The sequence below is a fragment of the Parathielavia appendiculata genome (genome assembly GCF_033297405.1).
Source record: "Parathielavia appendiculata strain CBS 731.68 unplaced genomic scaffold N657scaffold_6, whole genome shotgun sequence".
NCBI classification, from domain to species: domain Eukaryota; kingdom Fungi; phylum Ascomycota; class Sordariomycetes; order Sordariales; family Chaetomiaceae; genus Parathielavia; species Parathielavia appendiculata.
Window position 1 is genome coordinate 916,666 of NW_026944225.1, and position 17,673 is coordinate 934,338.

Below are 17,673 nucleotides of genomic sequence, written 5' to 3' on the forward strand. Positions count from 1 at the left end.
AAAGAATGCACCATTCAGAATGGTTTGTTTTGCGGTCGGGACAAGAGAAATCCGCTGGCCTGCAATTCCCAGATTCAAAGGCCTCCATGATCGCCACCGCAGCGATTGGTCGGCGAAAGGGGCGCATCTGCGCACTCCAATGACGAACAAGGACAAGGGAAGCTGCGGCCTGGACACCATGTCATGGATGCGACAGTCAGGCAGCACTGCTGCCTGCTCTCCAGCTCTCTCCACGGCCACGATGCGGAAAACAGAAGTCCACCTCGTAAAAACATGATGTCCACAGTCCAAGTTGTTTTTGGATGCAATACCAGGCCTGGACATGCATTCCGAGTTTCGATCCAAACACGCTGCTCCCTTCCAGGTTGCCTCAGGCTGCTCACGTTGCTTTGGTGCAATTTGTTTTTCTGGTCCCACTCTGACGCAGCCCCTCCTCAATTTCCCTGCCGCCCAGCTCCTCTGCCGCGTCTGGAGTCTCTGGACAGTAGCTGTGCAGTGGCCCAGCTCCCCACCAGCAAGTCGGACTGGTTTCAACCGAATGACAGGACATCGGCAGGATACCATCCCTCTTCTCAGATGGATCTCCCCCCGTCGTTGGAGGCCAGAAGGATAACTGCCCTTCCTCCGGCAGCATATTATATTGCAGACTTCATCACCGAGTACGAGGAACAGGCCATCCTGCACAAGGTAGCTCGAATTCGCACTACATCATTTAGTCAGCATCTAACCGAAACGCTGCCAAGGTCGAAACCGCACCCAAGGCAAGATGGAGACAACTCACACATCGACGTTTGCAGACTTGGCCCTCGGATGTTGTCAACGACACACTGCTCGATGCTCGGCCGCTGCCCGACTGGCTTGAAGACCCCGTTGTATCGCGTATCTTCTCGATTCCTCTCTCAGAAGGCGGAGCCAACATATTCGCCACTAGCCCTCACCAGCGGCCAAACCATGTGCTCATCAACGAATACCCTCCCAATACGGGCATTATGCCGCACAAGGATGGCGGCGCCTACCATCCCGTTGTGTGCACGGTGAGCCTCGGGTCGAGCTTGTGCCTCAACCTGTACAAGAGTAAGGAGGATGGTGCACTGGAACCCGAGCCGGTATGGAGAATTCTGCAAGAGCCTCGCAGTCTCTTGATTACCACTGCAGATCTTTATTCCGAGTATCTCCATGGCATTGAGCCGACTTCGACCGACGTAGACATCTCGGAGAAGACCATCGCGAACTGGACATTGCTGCGCTCGCCGTCACTCTATCACAACGGGATCAATGTGCGACAGACGCGCATCAGCCTCACATACCGCGATGTGCTCAAGGTCTCCAAGCTTGGGAGCAAGATTGGGCCCATGTTCAAGCGGCCGTGAGTGGGAACCAGGCGGTAGACCGGGACCGTCGGTCAGAAGACGAAGGGAATCATGTTCCACTTGCACGCGATCGGCCCGGTGCCGAATTTTTCGGCGTACCATTTGCGAGTTCCCGACGCCGTGACTCCGAGGTTGACCGCGACGAAAATTAAGGCGCACAACAACGTCCTGTTACACCACGCGCCGCGGGGAGCCGTGGCGACGGCCATGGAGAGGTAGATGAGGCACTCGCAGGTGTAGTGGGGGCAGATGTAGTGGCAAAACATCCCGTCCTCCGGCAATGAATACTTTTTCAGCCCTGCGAGATGCTTGTGACACTTGTACTGATTAATCCAGGCGAGGAGGAATACCGGAACTGCAACGGCCATCTTCAGGAGGGACTTTGCATCCTCTGTGTGACGGGCGGGGTCCAAAATGGCACCTGCGAGGCTGTCAGCAGATCTAGTCCCACAGCTCCTCGCGAGGTGAAGCCATACCTGATCCTTCCACCCAAACAGATACGCCCATGACGAGGTAGAAGAAGACGCCCAGTAGCCAATGGACAACCCACATGGTGGACCTGGATGGCTTGATGACAGTAACATGCTCGAATACGCGCCGGGTCGCTTGAAGGAACATCATCAGCCAGCCCAGTGCCACCTGGCTCGAGGTGCCGGATGTGTTTTGGGCGGCTGCCTGGCTGGTTGCGATGTACCGTAACACCACTCCATTGCCAAAGTACTGGGTAAGCCAGAAGATTGAGCACGCCAGGGACACGACATAGAAGGCGCTGAACCAGGAATGGGGCACCTGTGTCCAGGACGTAATTGTCGCAAGGAGGGAAACCAGCCTGGCCCCTTCAGAACCTCCTTGGGAAGGCTCACGCGACGGCGACTTCTGAGCATTGCGGGCGCCGTAATCCATAAGAAGGGCCTTCGCATCACGCGGCATGGCTGCCACGGCCAGCACGCCTCCAGCTGCGAAGAGGAAGAAGCCCTGGCACCATCGAGCCGGTGTGACGCCCGACAAGGTCGTGGCGATCTGCTTTAGAATTTCGTTCTGTCCCATGTCGTATTGGATAAGGTGCGCACGGAAAGCTCGTCGATAGTTGGTTGGGATGGGGGAAGTTGGGCAGTCGTGATATCCGTCGTCCTGACGCTTGAATCCCACTCGATGTCGGTGAGCTCCACGTGCGTTGTCACTTTAACGTTTTGGCCTCGGCTTCACCTTCTTCCGCACCGCTTGAGCTTGGCGATGGATTTCGACTTACTTTGCGATTGCCATCAATGCTTTACAGGATCACCGCATATGGCGTCGATGTTGCAATGCTGATGCGTCGCTCCGGGTTCGAACAAGCCCAAGCTGTCAGTGCTCGGGCCCCTCCGAATGGTACCTTTGGCTTTTTGCCCTAGTGCCATGTCCAAATCGTCAACACAGCATCACAGGGTTGACGGACTTCAATTGTATAAGACAGCAGAGCCGCACCATCATACAGTCAACCGTCCTCTTTCTCCTTCTACTTCTCATTCCTCCTTCTCTGGCTTGTCCATGGCATCGCTCCCACTGCATCGTCAGGGACAACAATCCCTCACTCCTTCTGCCGAACACCCCACGAAGCTCAGATCCGCCCAGAGACACTGAGCCGGCTAGTGCTAAGCGTACATGAGTTTGATTGCTGCTCCGTCCACCACCTCCCGCCGTTTTCCGGAGCGAATAGGGGGCAGAATGATTAGTCCAAAAAGGCGAGGACAATAGCCTTGGAAATGCCATCCTTCCCTGAAATTCGCGCCATATAGAAGCGCTGGATGCAGTGTAGGAAAATGCCAGGGGACGTCAATCTATATCAAGCAGCTGACAGGTGTGCTTTAGAGCAAGCGAGACAGACCCCGTAACAATGATCACGGTAAGCCAAAGGTGGTGTACTCCTTTCATCAGCTGGTCTTAAGGCGAGCAGCCTCGAAATGCGTGTCTTTGGCTAGGGAATCTTTGGTATACTACAGGACGGGGGATGGGCTTTTGTACACTCATTTCAGGTGAGCCTGAAGGCTCTCGAGGACCTGTCTTGTATTAGCGTTTGCGAAGAATCCCAGACTTGACGACACTCACCTCCAACTCAATCTTGGCCTCAGCAATATCCTGCTCGCTGCCACCACCATTCACCACCTTCTGAGCCTCGGCAATCTGGGCGCGGACAGCCTCCGGGCTGAAGTCCTCCAGGGGGTAACCTTCCACGGCGTTGATGCTCAGGGCCGACTTAGGCTGGACGACGGCAAAACCACCGGAAACTGCGGCACATAGTGTAAGCCACGAACTCCCACCTGCAACTCGGAGCTCCATCTCGAGACGTACGGAAGAATCGCTTGCTGCTGCCGCCCTCCTCGATGATCTCGACGACGCCGGGCTTGAGTTGCTCAATCGACGGGACGTGGTTGGCGAGGACACCCATCTCGCCCGACTCGGCGGGGATGTTGACCTGGACGGCGTCGTGGGACTTGTAAATGGACTAGATGCGGGAATAAACAATCAGCTCGGGGAACGGTCCGTTTCAGTCGTCAAAAGGTCGCTTTCGGGTCTCCTAGCGCGCGCTTTCATAGCCGCATCATCTTCTTGGAAGCTTGAAATACCCGGGGCACCGTACCTGGTGGGGGAGCGACAAGCTGAGCTTGATCTGTTTACGAAGTTAGAGCTAGTAGCAGCGCATCGGGCGGAGCGGGCATGCGAGAGACGTACCTTGTCCGAGACGGCCTCGGCATAGCCTCTGCGCTGGAGCGGGGGGCGCAGGGCAGCGGGACGTGCCCGAAGAGCCGCACGAGCAATGCGGAGAGAATTCATGGTGGTTTCGCTGTCTCAATTGCGTGCAAGGCGTCGGCGAGGCCACAGTCGTTCGTCGTCTTCTGCGCAGATTTGGCTGCGAGCCCAAATTCGCTTAGTCGGGATCGTCCGGAGAGCTTCTGCGGAAGAATGTTTGTGCGAATGATGTGCCAATATGGAGACCCGTTAAATCCATGCGTTCTGCTTGAGTCGTAACACTGTTATGTCTATATTTATTGCCATATCCATACACTAGTTCGGGGAAACAACGACAATGCATATCCAGCATTGGTGCATTTCCCTCATGAACGTCAGCATTTTGAAGTCCTTGTTGTACTCGATAGATTGGTAACGTAACGTCATGTTCATCTCCTCAGCCATATGCATTTATCTGCTCAACGAGTTCGCAGCAACTTTCCATGCGGGCGCTGTAAATGCTGCGCGACTCAGCGTCCAGCAAGTTTGATGATGGACGATAGACATAACTACCTTACCCTAGGTAGGCGAGGTTGGTCAGCCATGCTTGATCTGTCCCCATTAGAGGCATTTCTACAGTACCTGAGAGAACCTGCACGCAGTTCTCAAGGCTGTCTGCCCTCGCCGTCTGTTGCACAGTATTCACCCAAGTCAGCGATCCAATCTAGGTACAAAGAGTTCTCTATGCCACAGGACTGTTTTGCCATTGGCTAATGCGCCCAGGTCTGGGCGACTGCGACTTTGAGGCTTGTGCATCCCAAGGATCTGGATATCATCTTCCGCAGAAGAGCACAGTGGTTTCAGGATGTTGAACATCACCTGTACAACTGCCGGTCTCGGGCAACCTGGAAGAATGCCCCAGGCGAGCCAGGCTGCGGTTTCGGTGATGAGAGCTCGCATGGGTGCTGCGCCGTCGGTGCAATAAGTCATTGTTGAACCTCCAGTTGATACTTGGAAGCCACCAGATGGCTTGTCTCACGTGCGCTTCAAAGCATACTTATGCCGCCATGTTGATCAGCAGCTCCGGGTAGTCGGCCTGAACAAGAGACTGGCATGATCGCTGGTCCTGTAAGTATAGGTATTGAGATCGAGAAGCACCTGGAGGAGCACGAAGAAGAGGGAGTGTGGCTATGGGCCAATGGTTGAGCTCATCATAGGACAACCGGTTTCGTGAACAAACCTGCCATGCAGCTCAAGTTCTTCCCTGGTTCTCCCTGATCAGGTAGTAAGGCAATCTGGACGCAAATAATCTGCCAGTTCTGCACAGTGAGAGCTCTCTCTGATCCAGCATTCCGAGCTGAGAGACTGCTGACACATGTTTGTTCGAGGATCTCCTCTTATAAGGTACCCATCACCTCCATACTGAGCATATACAACCAACCCTAGCTCATTTGTCACCTTACCTAAGGTACCTAAGGTACCTAAGGTAGGCAGTGTGTGACTTACCTTACCCTATAAAGCAAACCTAGAGAGAATGTTAATAGCTGCTAGCTCTGTTTCCCTTTCTTATTGTGCTCTGTTTTCGTTTCCTTTCTTCCTTCTTCCCTTCCCTCCTCTTCTTAAATGATCTCTTAGCTTTTCCTTCCCCTTCTTTCTGGAACTTTCCCCTTCTCCCCTCACCTCTGCTTCATCACGACCTGGCCATGTGTGCGGTAACCAATCCATCAGGGCCGGACTGTACTTGTACTGGTCCCTCCGCTCACATGGCAACTCGGATCTCACAGAAAGCCAAGGCTTCCCGTGCTAGGTTCGCCAATGATCCATCTGTCAGCACCCAGGTATCAAGGTCGCATGTTCTCCCGGCTTGCCACTTGAAGAGTAGCGTCCTGCAGGCGAAACGCCGTTGGTGCCGACACCCCACGCTACAGGCGTGGTGTTGATGCGGGGTCGTTGGCTCTGTTCCATTCCCTTGACCTCAGGTTGCAAATGGCGGGGTCGGACCAGTCGAACACTGCCTTGATAGTGCCCTGGAGAGCGTCTTATTGGATTCGGCATGAGACGGTCCTTCGTTCATCAGAGAGAAAGCCTCTCACAAGCTGGGTCCTCTTGGAGGCGACTTGGCAGGCGGGCAGCGTGTTGTAGCAGCCCTTTAACACGCACCGAACAAGATGGCCTGCAGCCAGTCCCGACGAGAGACCATTACGAATGAGAAAACTTTCTCTTACACAGCAGGGCGGGCGTCAGCACCTTATGAGTGGAGCAACAGACAGCGGCTGCAGCTCTCCGAGTCCTGCAATAGAGACATTGCGACATTGGCCCATAATTGCCTCCGATATTAGCACCTTCAAACTGCCTAGTATCCCCAAAATCAATCGTCCAGCCTATTCAGTGGAAGCCAGCAATGCAGCGCTGGCGTAGTTTCGTCACTTGGACGGCCGCAACAAGCCGGCTCCAGCGTTGACAAACTCGGGAACGAGTGAGCCTCAGGGCCGAAGTTATGTCGGCTGGGAAACCCTTCGAGAATCTTGACAGTCTGAGTGCTGCGGGCCAGGTTCGTTGAACAAAGGTACGGAAGGTACTGTGGTAAGACACAATCCGCTGACTGCAAGCCACATGCACATCAGCCCGTAACGTGTGTGAACGGATATTGCCCGTTTTGTTGGCTAGCTGGAGATGGTAGAAGGCTCGATTCCATTGAGCCGGCGATTCCGCTGCCACAGAACTCTCTCATGCCTTGCTTGCGCAGTAACGCCTCGATTATCCATCGGTGTGACAAAGCGCTGAGATCAGCCAGGAGGCTCGATGGCTTTCATGGGATGATGGAACTCTCAGAGGCCAAGTAGAACGACAAAGCGAAACGAAAATACGAGCATAAAAAAACGGGACCATTAAAATGACCGAGGTCCCTTCGAAGAGTGATGCTGTTTAAACCCCTTCGGAAAGGAACCCAGCACCTAACCAAAATTGGCAGTGAATATCCTCATCGCACCTCTACATCAAGGGACCTGGGATGCAAGATACCGATATATCAAACAATACGCAATGCAAATACCCCGCGCAGGAGATAAGACGGCGCATTGAAAAATGCACTTGATCTTGAGTAACGTTATGGCCTTGGTTGAAAGAGACGCTGATGGTGGTTGATCGCAATATCTTGGTGCAGCCTGTAGGTGGGCTATTTCCGGAAGAGGCTAAAACGCCGATATTCTTCGAAGGTGCCTCAGTCATTTTAATGGCGCCATTGACAAAATACAAAAAATTCACAAAACTGGACCAGAAATGGATCTCCCCTCCTGTGCCGTCTTTGCCAGGCCTGCTCCACATCCTGCGATTCCGGCACAAACCCGAGCCTTTGACATTTGCACGGGCAGTGCGGGACTTGGACGCCAAGCCGGGACCCTGCGATGATCGCTGACACAAAGAGCCGGAGGATAGACAAGTTCAGGCATAAGATATGTTGCACAGAGTACACACATGGGTCAAGCCTGCGCTGAGTATTTGGTACTCATGATGTCTTTGCCAGTGCCTTCATAGATGACTAGAAGAGTGAGTTGCTGTGGCTGCGTTCTGGTGACCTAAAAGCACTAACACTCTTCTGACAAACCAAGCCCTGCTCATTGGGACCACCCACACAGACTCCCGCTCGCTGCGACTTCGCTGCCGCTTTTTGACCGCCATCCAAGGCACGCCGGCTCCGCTCGCCATCTCATCGCCAAGCGTTAGCGCCCTTGCTCCGTCCCTGGTTCCTCCTTTTCGGCGTGTGGCGCGAAGGTTGCACCCAAAGTGTTGCCCCGTCTCGCTCGAACCCTGCCCCTAAGGTTCTTCCTGCTCTTCACGACAAAGACACGGCCACGCCCAGCCCTGACTCCGCTGGCCCAAAAACCTGATATTTTGCCGCATTTCCTCCCACCAACATTGCGCAACTGCACCGCTTGTGTTTGTGCTCACCTTCAAACCGTCCGGTTCACCAAATACCCGAAATTCTCTCAATCCGACGTCATTCTACCACCACCACTGAGGCCGACCTTCCTCCGACCACCCGCGATAGTAACTGTTCGCGAGGTCGAACGGCCGAGGGCCTGCCTTGTGTCAAACCTAACACCAAACAACCTGGGCGTGCGACCTTGACACATACATTCACGATGGCTTTGCGCTTATAGCAATACGGTCCTTAGGGACACCATCTTGCACACTCTGGTGCAAGCATTGAGATAGAAGAACTGCAACCACGTTGCAGCCTTCGAGCACCGTCTTTTGCAGACAGACACCACACTACCGCGACAAACCATACAACACATTCGATCTCAAAACCAGCACCCTGTCAAGGGCGGCTTTTGCGTCCTGTCGGAAGGCAAAACATTGTGCTGACTGCCAGAGGCGTCCACCAGCCTGGGCATCGCCGAGTCAGCCCCACGGCTGTCTACTAAGATGGAGCACCACGCACCCCGCGACCATGCGACATCAAATGTGCTGGCATGGACCGCCGCACACTCGGCTAATGTGGAGCCTTCTGTGGAGGAGGACGCAGGCACCGACGCGGACGAGCCGCCGGACCGTCTGGGGCCCATTTCGCCCATTTCAAACCACTTTCACCGCACGCCCATCCGTCGGGGCAGTGAACAACACGAATCGCTCCTGACCAAAGCGCTGCAGAGCCAGTCAGACGAGGATACCAATGACTCAGAATCCCGGCGCCGGCCACGTCGGCGTCGGTCCATCATCAGCAATGCCAGCCTCGCTTCGACTGCCGATTTCACTTGCGGCACGGGTATCACGACACCCGCTCGCACAAGCTCGCCGAGCCCTCGATTGCCCAACGTCGGCTTCGTCCCTCCCGCTGTCGCGAACAAGGACCCGGCTGTGGGTGCATTGGAGAAGAAGCGTTGCATTTCCTTTGCCTGCGCAGCCAAGCCGAAACCGGATGAGAAGGCACCGATGCCCCTTCCCCCCAAGCAAAAACAAGACGGAGGGGGCGCCGGAGCACCGCCGAAAAAGACGAGCATCAAGTTCGCCTGTCCATCGCAACCTTCGAGGATTGCAGATGTACAGCAACTGGAAGCGCGACCGCGGACCCCGGTTTCGCGAGGGACGCCGAGTACTCCCAAGGGTGTGGCAAACCTCGACACTCCGCGGTCCTCGTCGACTGTCCGCGCGTTTCGCTCGCCGACATCCCGCAAGACTCCTGGCAGTCCCCAGGCTGTTCGAAACAAAAGGTGGCTAACTGCCGGATCTGGGGATCTGGCTAGTGAATGCGCACGGTTCCACGAATTCGCGAGCGACGAATTGCAGGAGGACGATTGGATACTGCGGGACCATGCCTCCTTGAAACCAAAGCTCACGATCGACGACACCCTCGAGAAAGAAAATGCTATTCGAAAGCTGGGCAAGGAAGCTGAAGAGGAGGCGGAACTTGAAGAGGAAGAGCTCGACGAAGAGGAGGACGACGAGGAAGTTGATGAGGCAGATCTGATTGATGAGGACGACGATGGTGATCCGGATGATGATGATGAATCTCGAGACACCGAGGAAAGTGAAGAATCTGAAGACGAAGTCGGCAATGACGAGGATGAGGACGGCACAAACGACGATGCCGACACTGAACACGCATGGGCATCCGAGCAATCCGAAGGATACAAGACGGACAATGAAGTTGGCTTTGCCGAGTCGGATGACGAAGACGACGATCTCGTGCTGTGGACCACCCGGATCGGTCGCTTCCACAGTCTGTCCGGTGCTGTATCGATGATGGCCCGGAGAAGGTCTCAGGACGACAACTCGGATTCCTCGGCATCATCCAAGAAGAGGTCGAGCCATTCCCGCAAGAAGAAGCGGTCAGGGACTCGTCCTGTTCCGTTCCGGTCCGACACGCCCGAGTTGCCTGACAGCACTGATTTTGTCTGTGGCACCCTCGACGAAGATAAGCCGCTGGAGGAGGCCTACATCACTTGCGTCGAGGCTCGAAGGCGGGATCGGCACCAGCTCATCCCTCAAGACATCGACCCTAGCTTCCCGACATCTGAGCCTGAAGACGAGGCTGAAGAGCTGTACAGGAAGGGATACGGTGACAGCGAGGAGCATGTTTGGCTGCATGGCGAGTTCGAGGACCTTCATCACGACCGCGACCGTCGGGGCCGCAAGAAGAAAGGAACCGTCCCATCACCGAAGAGATGCCGCTCCCCTCCTCCGAAGCGGCGCCTGTCACCTGCGCCCATGGCTCGTGGTGGTCGGTCTCCTAGGAAGCTTTACGAACAGCGGTCTCCACGACTTCGGTCCCCGGCGCCACTTCGCATAGCACCACAATTCCCAATTATCTCGCCGATACACGGAGCCGAGAACATCGCCTTCAAATCACTGGCCTCTGGACCTGGTCTGACGCAGACCAAGTCGTTGCCCAAGGCACCTGGCATGTTCCCTCATCTCAAGGTACGTAGGTCGAGAGCCGGAACCATCACGGAAGAGACGCATGTGCGCGGGGCCATCGACATTGTCAAGGGCCTCGAGAAGAAGCGGCAGCGGCGCAGAGAGAAGTACTACCAAAAGTACTGCAACCGCGCCCGCAAGGAGAAGGCGCAAACGAAGCGGCCGCCTCCCGGACAGGGCGCGGAGCGCATGAGGGAGCTGGGCCTGCTCATGGCCGGCAAGGCCGGGCACGGGAATTATGTACTTTCCATCTGAAACGGCAGGGCGGCTACTCTGATTGGCATTCACACTGCGGGTATACCCAGGGAACGCTTGCATTGGGGATATGGGACGGCATTCATGACTTTATGAGCCACGGCGAAACAAGGGTTTGATCGTCTGTTTTCGAAGACCATATTGGCGTTGTTTATGGAGATTTGGAACGATTGTTATTTGGTTGTAATCTTATGTTAGACACGAGGCCGCGCCGGCCTTTGATGGCGCAATAGAGCCAAGTGTAGACTTCTCTGTCTCTGTGCATCGGCGGGCAAGGGTTCCCGTCATTCCCTTGCCAGGGCAATGAAAAACCTTGTGGCAGGTGGAAGCGGCCAGATTCATACAGAAGACGAACGATCACAGCCTGGTATCTCAGGCAGTAAGAATTGGCCTTGCTGTGACCTGTCCGTCTGTGAGTCCGTGCATAGCCGGGATCCCTGTGCGGTGGCCAATGCGCCTTGCTGGCCAATTCCTGCCAGCTTCTGATGATTCGAGTATCGCTTGACATCGTCCTTCTGCAACCTTGGACTCTTCGGTCATCATCCGCCACATAACACGATCCTCCAGGGACGCTAGCTTGGCACTTTTTAGATTCTGTTGAAGGAACTCGCTCAGGTGCTACACTCGTCTCCATCAACTACAGTCTGCACAGGAGATCGCCCACCCATCACCAAATTCCAACACCATCATGTGGATCATTAACTGGTGTAAGTGCTCTCTCGTTAGCTCGCGACGTGCTTTCATGGCAACGGCGGCCCGGTTGTTGAAGTAGGCCGTTCAGAAGAATCTGCTGCTTGACGGCACTGGGCTTCGGATGCAACATGGTTTAACAAAGGGTATTTGCTGACGCTCACGCTTCCTAGTCTACGACGTTCTGGCCTCGCTTGGCCTGCTCAACAAGCACGCGAAACTGTTATTCCTCGGTCTTGACAATGCCGGAAAGACGACGCTGCTACACATGCTCAAGAACGACCGCGTTGCGATCCTGCAGCCGACCCTGCATCCTAGTGCGTTTTCCCCGGCATGCGTGCATACAGACGGGAAGGATAAGAAGAGAAGAATGGGCCCGCTAACTATTGTGGCATAGCCTCGGAGGAGTTATCGATCGGAAATGTGAGGTTCACAACATTTGATCTGGGCGGCCATCAGCAAGGTGTGTTTATTCCGTGGCCTTGCCCCTTCGCAGGTGCAAACAGAGAGTTAAGTCTAATCGCCGTTTTTCTAATATCTGTAGCCCGTCGCCTGTGGAAGGATTATTTTCCCGAAGTCAACGGCGTCGTGTTCTTGGTTGACGCCAAGGACCACGAGCGGTTCCCCGAGGCCAAGGCCGAGCTCGACGCCCTCCTGTCGATGGAGGAGCTGGCCAAGGTGCCCTTTGTCATTCTCGGCAACAAAATCGACCACCCGGATGCCGTGTCCGAGGACGAGCTCCGCCACCAGCTCGGCATGTACCAGACGACGGGCAAGGGCAAGGTGCCGCTCGAGGGCATCCGGCCCATCGAGGTGTTCATGTGCTCGGTGGTCATGAGGCAGGGCTATGGCGAAGCCATAAGATGGCTGTCCCAGTATGTGTAGAGCACTGCTGACTGGGGTTGGTGGCATTAATCAGAGTGTGATACTCGCGGAGGGCACAGCGGACGGGAGAGATGGAGTCGGCAGAACGGGTGCGAGTCTGTTTTGGGAAGCAAGAATAGAAAGACTTGCGGTCGATGCGTCTTCGCTGTCATGGGGCTCACTTGTAGGTCCATGGGCGCTGCTGGGAAATTTTTCCTACTACACCTAGTCTGAACTACGACACGATATGACTCGGCAACTATACCTCTTGTGTTGGTTGGGGACTCGGCTTGCGGGTTAGATCTCACCATAAGGCATGATGCTCGAGAGTGACTGAGCACCTGGTTTCAATTTTATTTTCTTATTCTTCCGGGAGTAATGCATAGCCCATGGTACCCTAAGGAGCAGATCACTGTTCAGCCTAGTACGAGCCTGAGATGCTGTGAGAAGGGAGATGCCGCGGCGCAGCATCAGCCATGCTGAGAGGCCCACTAAAAACAAGCTGCCAACCTGAGCCACTGCAGTGTTGGTTGCACTGAAGCCAGGCCGACCGACGTCATTCCGAACCACGGACAATAGCAAGTGACCTAGTTTTCTCCACTCTGAACCCGGCTACTTCTAGAACCCTTTTGAGCTTCGATCAAGTCGCCGTGAACATGCCACATGATATGCGATTTGGACCCGTTCCTCAGGTAAGGTCAGGTACTTGTACAAGACGCTTCGAATTACATACAACCCCTGCTGGGTCTGCCTTACTTGTAGGCCGCAGCTGTCAATCCGGACAACCACTGCGGTTACATTGCGACTGTCTTGACTTCAGATGCCTCTCGTGAAGAGCGCACTTTTTTGCGCGCCGTGATCGAAGCCGACCTCAACAGTTGGACTTCCTCCAGCAAGCTTCGACAGCAGGATGGCACATCCAAACAGTGACCCAGTCAGTTCGAAGGATGAAGATTCGCCCAAAGTTACCGTGCCTTCCCGTACCTATGGGTTTCCACCAGAAGCCTTCGACTGGACCCGCCTCCCAGACTTCAATACAGACTTTATCCCTCCAGAACATATCGAAGCCTTCATCCAGGCCCTGTCCGCACCGGACCCGATCCCACAAACCCCCGACGACACCAGCGCTTCCTCGTCCTTCCGCCTCAACAGCCCAGCGCTTCAAGGAGGCTCAGCCAGTTCCGACCTCGACATCACCAGGCGGGCCACGGCCTCGAGTCTGAATCTCCGCGACGAGGACCGCGGTTCAAGAGACACGGCCGCCGTCGCAGCAGCAGCAGCCGATTTAGCCGCCCCGGGGCCGGTCAGGTCGCCGACGAGCCAGCAACCGCTGAGCAGACAGCCCAGCACCAACAGCCTGTTCATCACAGCCCAGAACGACTGGGCGCCCGTCCACGAGAAGGTGATCCGCGACAAGGGCACCACGCCGTCCAAGAATAAAAAGAAAAAATACAAGGAGGCCCGCTCCAAAGACGAAACCCGCGAGGGGTATCTCTACAGCCTGCTGAAATGGCCCTTCCTCTCCTTCGTCCTCACGTGGATTCTGGGCCTGAGCGTTGCCTACCTCGCCACGCGCGCCTACATCTCGCTGTATGAGCAGTTCATCGCATGGCGCGGTCAAAGGGAGAAGCTGCGGCGGGCGATGCGGGCCACGAGCCGGTACCGGGACTGGATCGCTGCCGCGAGGAGCATGGACAATTTCTTTGGGAACGGGCGGTGGAAGGAGGAGGACGACTTCGCGTATTATGACAGCAAGACGGTCAGGCGCGTGCTCGAGGAGATGAGGAGGTGTCGGCGGCGGGCGGAGAAGGGAGAGGAGAGCGGGACCGAGGAGGGCAGGCTGGCGACGGAGGACCTCAAGGTCCTGATTGAGGCGTGCGTCAAGAATAACTTTGTGGGGGTTGAGAATCCGAGACTGTACAGCCAGACGTATTATGGAACGAAGAACCTGGTGCAGAATTTCATTGACGAGGGTGAGTTCCAGTGGAGGCAGTGGTTGACCCCTTTCAGAAGTGATGTTGACGTGATCGAGATTAACACGAGCGTAGTGGAACGGAGCGTCAAGTTCCTGATCGACACGAAACAACTGTCGAAGGAGGAGAAGCGCATCATGTTCAAGGGCATTTGCGCCAACTACGGCCGCACGGCGCTGTGTCTGTCAGGAGGGGCCACATTTGCCTACTATCACTTTGGCGTCGTCAAGGCACTGTTGGAGGAAGACTACCTTCCCGACATTATCACTGGCACCAGTGGCGGCGCCTTGGTGGCCGCTCTCGTTGCGACGCGCACCAATGATGAGCTCAAGCAGCTGCTCGTTCCGGCCCTCGCTCGCCGCATCACCGCCTGCCACGAGCCCATTACTGTCTGGTTCTACCGTTGGTGGAAGACGGGCGCCCGTTTCGACTCGGTCGATTGGGCCCGGCAATGCGCTTGGTTCACACGCGGCTCCATGACCTTTCGCGAAGCCTACGAACGCACAGGTCGCATTCTGAACGTCTCGTGCGTTCCTGCAGATCCCCACTCCCCGACCATCCTCTGCAATTACCTCACCAGCCCGGACTGCGTCATCTGGTCTGCCGTGCTGGCTTCGGCCGCCGTGCCGGGCATCCTCAACCCGGTCGTGCTGATGATGAAGACGCGCTCGGGCCAGCTCGTCCCCTACTCGTTCGGCCACAAGTGGAAGGATGGCTCGCTGCGCACCGACATACCCATTAAGGCGCTCAACCTCCACTTCAACGTCAACTTCACCATTGTCAGCCAGGTCAACCCGCACATCAACCTCTTCTTCTTCTCGTCGCGCGGCTCGGTCGGCCAGCCCGTCACCCACCGCCGCGGGCGCGGCTGGCGCGGGGGCTACCTGGGCTCGGCCACGGAGCAGTACATCAAGCTGGACCTGACCAAGTGGCTGCGCGTGCTGCGCCAGCTCGAGCTGCTGCCCCGCCCGCTCGGCCAGGACTGGTCCATGCTCTGGCTGCAGACGTTTGGCGGGACCGTAACCATCTGGCCCAAGAGCCAGCCGTCGGATTTCTTGAGGATTTTGAGCGACCCCGACCCGGCGAGGCTGGCGCGCATGATCCATGAAGGGCAGCAGAGCGCGTTTCCTAAGATGAAATTCATCGGGAACCGGTTGAGGGTGGAGAGGCTGGTGGAGAGGGGGCGGAGGGAGAGTAGGCTTGGTGGAGGCGGAGGGGGTGGGGGCGCTCCGGCGGTGTTGGGGACGATTGGAGGTGCTCATGCGAGGAGGGAGAGTATTGAGAGCATCTTGAGCGAGGATGATTTGAGGAGCTTGCTGAAGAAGAGGAAGAGGAGGGATGGCGCGGAGAGTGCTACGGGCACAGAGGAAGAGTCGACGGCTTCTGAGGGGGAGGGGGACGACTGCATGGTTATTGATGGCGGCGATGCCGAGCGGGAGCTCAGGGCTGCAAGGAGGAAGGAACCGAAGATCGCTACGCCGATGGGGTTGGCGGGCGCTGAAGGGCAGGATGAGTGATATCGAACTTGTGCCGGGTTGGGTTTGCTGAGGAATGTGTGCGGTTGGTTTTCCAAATGGTCTGAATCGTCTTGTCATTTGCTAGACCGGACTGGCTAGACGAACAGGACTGGCGCATGGTATGGCCAGTCGGGACATAAAGGGTGAGGTGTTATGCATGCATACATGTAACAAGATGTCTGATTATAGTTTGACACGAGTTAGCATGATACAAATGTAACTCTTCTGGCTGTACTGAGTATATAGAGAGTTATTTCAGCGAATCCAACGCTTGCAACTCACGGCACATACTCAAGACCCTCCCTGATTGGACACTGGCACGCCAGTCTCGGGGGCAAAAGAAGCAAAGGCTCACCGGCTACGGAACCCGCTCGGGAGGGCTTACTTCGTGAGGACGGCGGGGGTTGTCGTCGTTTCCGTTGCCCCGGGACTGGTTCAAACTGGCGAACTCAGAGAGCCTTCCGAACAGGATACAAGCCCCGGGGCATGGACCACCGCTGTAACCGTTAGGCCATTCAGCAGTGGTCGTTGAGGTCGGGGAACCGGGAGCTTCTACATATGCCACTATCACATCCCAACCTGACAATCCCACTTTCGTGCCCTCGCCGCAACGCCACAACCTACTCCTACCACCTCAACAACGACTGACCCCATTCCCAAGTCAAACCTATAGCAGCATACCAATCATCCCTGCCACCGGCCTCCAACTCACTGCACCCCGGGTGACGCCTCCCTTCCTATAAAATGTGGACCAGACCCCGCCAACTGCTCAGAATTGCCTCGGTGACACAGTTAGTCACGGACGCAGACTTGAAGCTGTCGCCGCTAGCTCAAGTGCAGCTGTAGTCCGAGTGATTGCCCGTTTCATTCCGAAGCTGAGTGATGGCGGCGGTCGAAGATGTGGTTGTTGATTACATGCGTACTGAGGCTGATGACGTTGTGTTTCCGTCGTCCAAAGCAAAGCCACAAGAGTTCCAGCGGCATTCTCCTTCGGTAGGACCCTTTGAAAGGAGATACTTCGTCCGTCGTCAGAAGACGGCACAGCGCTATGCTGCGGTGCCAAGACACCGCTGTGTCGACTTCCGTCACGGGATGGATCGGGGCCGTATCGGCGCGATATACGGACAATGGCTGGTTTAGCATCCGGTGGACGGTGTGGAGCGCAAGGAGGAAACAGCGGTCAAGAACACATGGACCTTTTGTCGTCTTCGCAAGACATTATTAACCGAACTTGCTGCATTTGGCATTTTGCTCCGACAAACAGCACAGTCGGTTGCCAATGAAACTTACTCGAATGGGTTGTCGTCAGAGTTGAAGCCGAGGGAATCCGGGATTGCGACGCTGCTCTCACACGGGCTCTGCCGGGTCTGCACGAAACGCCAGAAGGGACTTCATGCAGACCCTGACCAGCAGTTCCGTTGTTTCGTCGCCCAGCGCCTCCTGGACCCTGCTGTTGGCGGACAGCACGCTCCACCGCCGGAAACGGTCAGGACGGAAAAGCTGGGGTCGAAACAAACATTCTAAGCCGCTCACCCGGTCAACCAATCAATCGTGTGAACCCGCAAAGTGCAATTTTACCAGACCCACTTAAGAAATGAACGATGGCACCCGCACTTCCCTCTACTATCAGCATCGGGGGCTTGGGGATCCCTCAGCTCGTTGCCTCTGCCTCGTCAAACTTGACCATTGCGGTCATAACAGTGGAAGGCACCGGAGAATATGTAAAACGTCATGAACATTACTGGGGTTGGGGGGAGGGGAAAAAAAAAAAAGACGTTCATAATCCGTTCCATATATGAACGCCAAAAAAAAAATACAATTAGAAGATTAAGTACATAGAGGTATCATGCCGTTGAATCCCACTGCCATCCAGAAGAC

The 17,673-nt window shown here is 55.7% G+C and overlaps 8 protein-coding genes across 8 annotated transcripts; 4 read left to right on the forward strand and 4 right to left on the reverse strand.

Annotated features, from left to right (window-relative positions):
- Positions 1-576: 576 nt before the first annotated feature.
- Positions 577-1,370, forward strand: N657DRAFT_656132 (uncharacterized protein; the record flags this gene model as incomplete). Its single annotated transcript, XM_062794667.1, has 2 exons — positions 577-687; positions 744-1,370. The coding sequence occupies 2 exons, from the start codon at positions 577-579 to the stop codon at positions 1,368-1,370; spliced, it is 738 nt and encodes a 245-aa protein (XP_062647554.1).
- A 32-nt stretch (positions 1,371-1,402) lies between these two features.
- On the reverse strand, positions 1,403-2,417 carry N657DRAFT_573473 (uncharacterized protein; the record flags this gene model as incomplete). The annotated part of the gene is made up of 2 exons (XM_062788972.1): positions 1,403-1,791; positions 1,847-2,417. The coding sequence occupies 2 exons, from the start codon at positions 2,415-2,417 to the stop codon at positions 1,403-1,405; spliced, it is 960 nt and encodes a 319-aa protein (XP_062647555.1).
- An 829-nt stretch (positions 2,418-3,246) lies between these two features.
- Positions 3,247-4,378, reverse strand: N657DRAFT_426246 (epsilon subunit of F1F0-ATP synthase N-terminal domain-containing protein). The gene is made up of 5 exons (XM_062787316.1): positions 4,080-4,378; positions 3,988-4,017; positions 3,699-3,852; positions 3,456-3,634; positions 3,247-3,406 (listed from the first exon to the last, which is right to left on the reverse strand). The coding sequence occupies exons 1-5, from the start codon at positions 4,179-4,181 to the stop codon at positions 3,374-3,376; spliced, it is 498 nt and encodes a 165-aa protein (XP_062647556.1). The 5' UTR covers positions 4,182-4,378; the 3' UTR covers positions 3,247-3,373.
- A 356-nt stretch (positions 4,379-4,734) lies between these two features.
- On the reverse strand, positions 4,735-5,272 carry N657DRAFT_645385 (uncharacterized protein). The gene has a single exon (XM_062792938.1). It carries the CDS (start codon positions 5,064-5,066, stop codon positions 4,788-4,790), a length of 279 nt encoding a protein of 92 aa, XP_062647557.1. The 5' UTR covers positions 5,067-5,272; the 3' UTR covers positions 4,735-4,787.
- Positions 5,273-8,504: 3,232 nt separating this feature from the next.
- Positions 8,505-10,751, forward strand: N657DRAFT_573167 (uncharacterized protein; the record flags this gene model as incomplete). The annotated part of the gene is made up of 1 exon (XM_062788945.1): positions 8,505-10,751. One exon carries the CDS (start codon positions 8,505-8,507, stop codon positions 10,749-10,751), a length of 2,247 nt encoding a protein of 748 aa, XP_062647558.1.
- Positions 10,752-10,826: 75 nt separating this feature from the next.
- Positions 10,827-11,602, reverse strand: N657DRAFT_426426 (uncharacterized protein). Its single transcript, XM_062787317.1, has one exon. The coding sequence runs from the start codon at positions 11,383-11,385 to the stop codon at positions 10,903-10,905; it is 483 nt and encodes a 160-aa protein (XP_062647559.1). The 5' UTR covers positions 11,386-11,602; the 3' UTR covers positions 10,827-10,902.
- On the forward strand, positions 11,312-12,784 carry N657DRAFT_645390 (ARF/SAR superfamily). The gene is made up of 4 exons (XM_062792939.1): positions 11,312-11,458; positions 11,615-11,758; positions 11,839-11,904; positions 11,986-12,784. The coding sequence occupies exons 1-4, from the start codon at positions 11,440-11,442 to the stop codon at positions 12,324-12,326; spliced, it is 570 nt and encodes a 189-aa protein (XP_062647560.1). The 5' UTR covers positions 11,312-11,439; the 3' UTR covers positions 12,327-12,784.
- A 147-nt stretch (positions 12,785-12,931) lies between these two features.
- Positions 12,932-16,035, forward strand: N657DRAFT_596569 (patatin-domain-containing protein). Its single transcript, XM_062790001.1, has 2 exons — positions 12,932-14,278; positions 14,354-16,035. The coding sequence occupies exons 1-2, from the start codon at positions 13,216-13,218 to the stop codon at positions 15,793-15,795; spliced, it is 2,505 nt and encodes an 834-aa protein (XP_062647561.1). The 5' UTR covers positions 12,932-13,215; the 3' UTR covers positions 15,796-16,035.
- Positions 16,036-17,673: the final 1,638 nt, after the last annotated feature.

Coding starts and splice junctions, on each gene's coding strand:
- N657DRAFT_426246 (XM_062787316.1), bottom strand. CDS start 4,181: ATGAATTCTCTCCGCATTGCTCGTGCGGCTCTTCGGGCACGTCCCGCT. Junction 4,018..4,079: donor CCGAGGCCGTCTCGGACAAG/GTACGTCTCTCG, acceptor CTTCGTAAACAG/ATCAAGCTCAGCTTGTCGCT. Junction 3,853..3,987: donor GCTTGTCGCTCCCCCACCAG/GTACGGTGCCCC, acceptor TCCCGCATCTAG/TCCATTTACAAGTCCCACGA.
- N657DRAFT_645385 (XM_062792938.1), bottom strand. CDS start 5,066: ATGACTTATTGCACCGACGGCGCAGCACCCATGCGAGCTCTCATCACC.
- N657DRAFT_426426 (XM_062787317.1), bottom strand. CDS start 11,385: ATGGAGACGAGTGTAGCACCTGAGCGAGTTCCTTCAACAGAATCTAAA.
- N657DRAFT_645390 (XM_062792939.1), top strand. Junction 11,759..11,838: donor GCAGCCGACCCTGCATCCTA/GTGCGTTTTCCC, acceptor ATTGTGGCATAG/CCTCGGAGGAGTTATCGATC. Junction 11,905..11,985: donor TCTGGGCGGCCATCAGCAAG/GTGTGTTTATTC, acceptor TAATATCTGTAG/CCCGTCGCCTGTGGAAGGAT.
- N657DRAFT_596569 (XM_062790001.1), top strand. CDS start 13,216: ATGGCACATCCAAACAGTGACCCAGTCAGTTCGAAGGATGAAGATTCG. Junction 14,279..14,353: donor GCAGAATTTCATTGACGAGG/GTGAGTTCCAGT, acceptor ACACGAGCGTAG/TGGAACGGAGCGTCAAGTTC.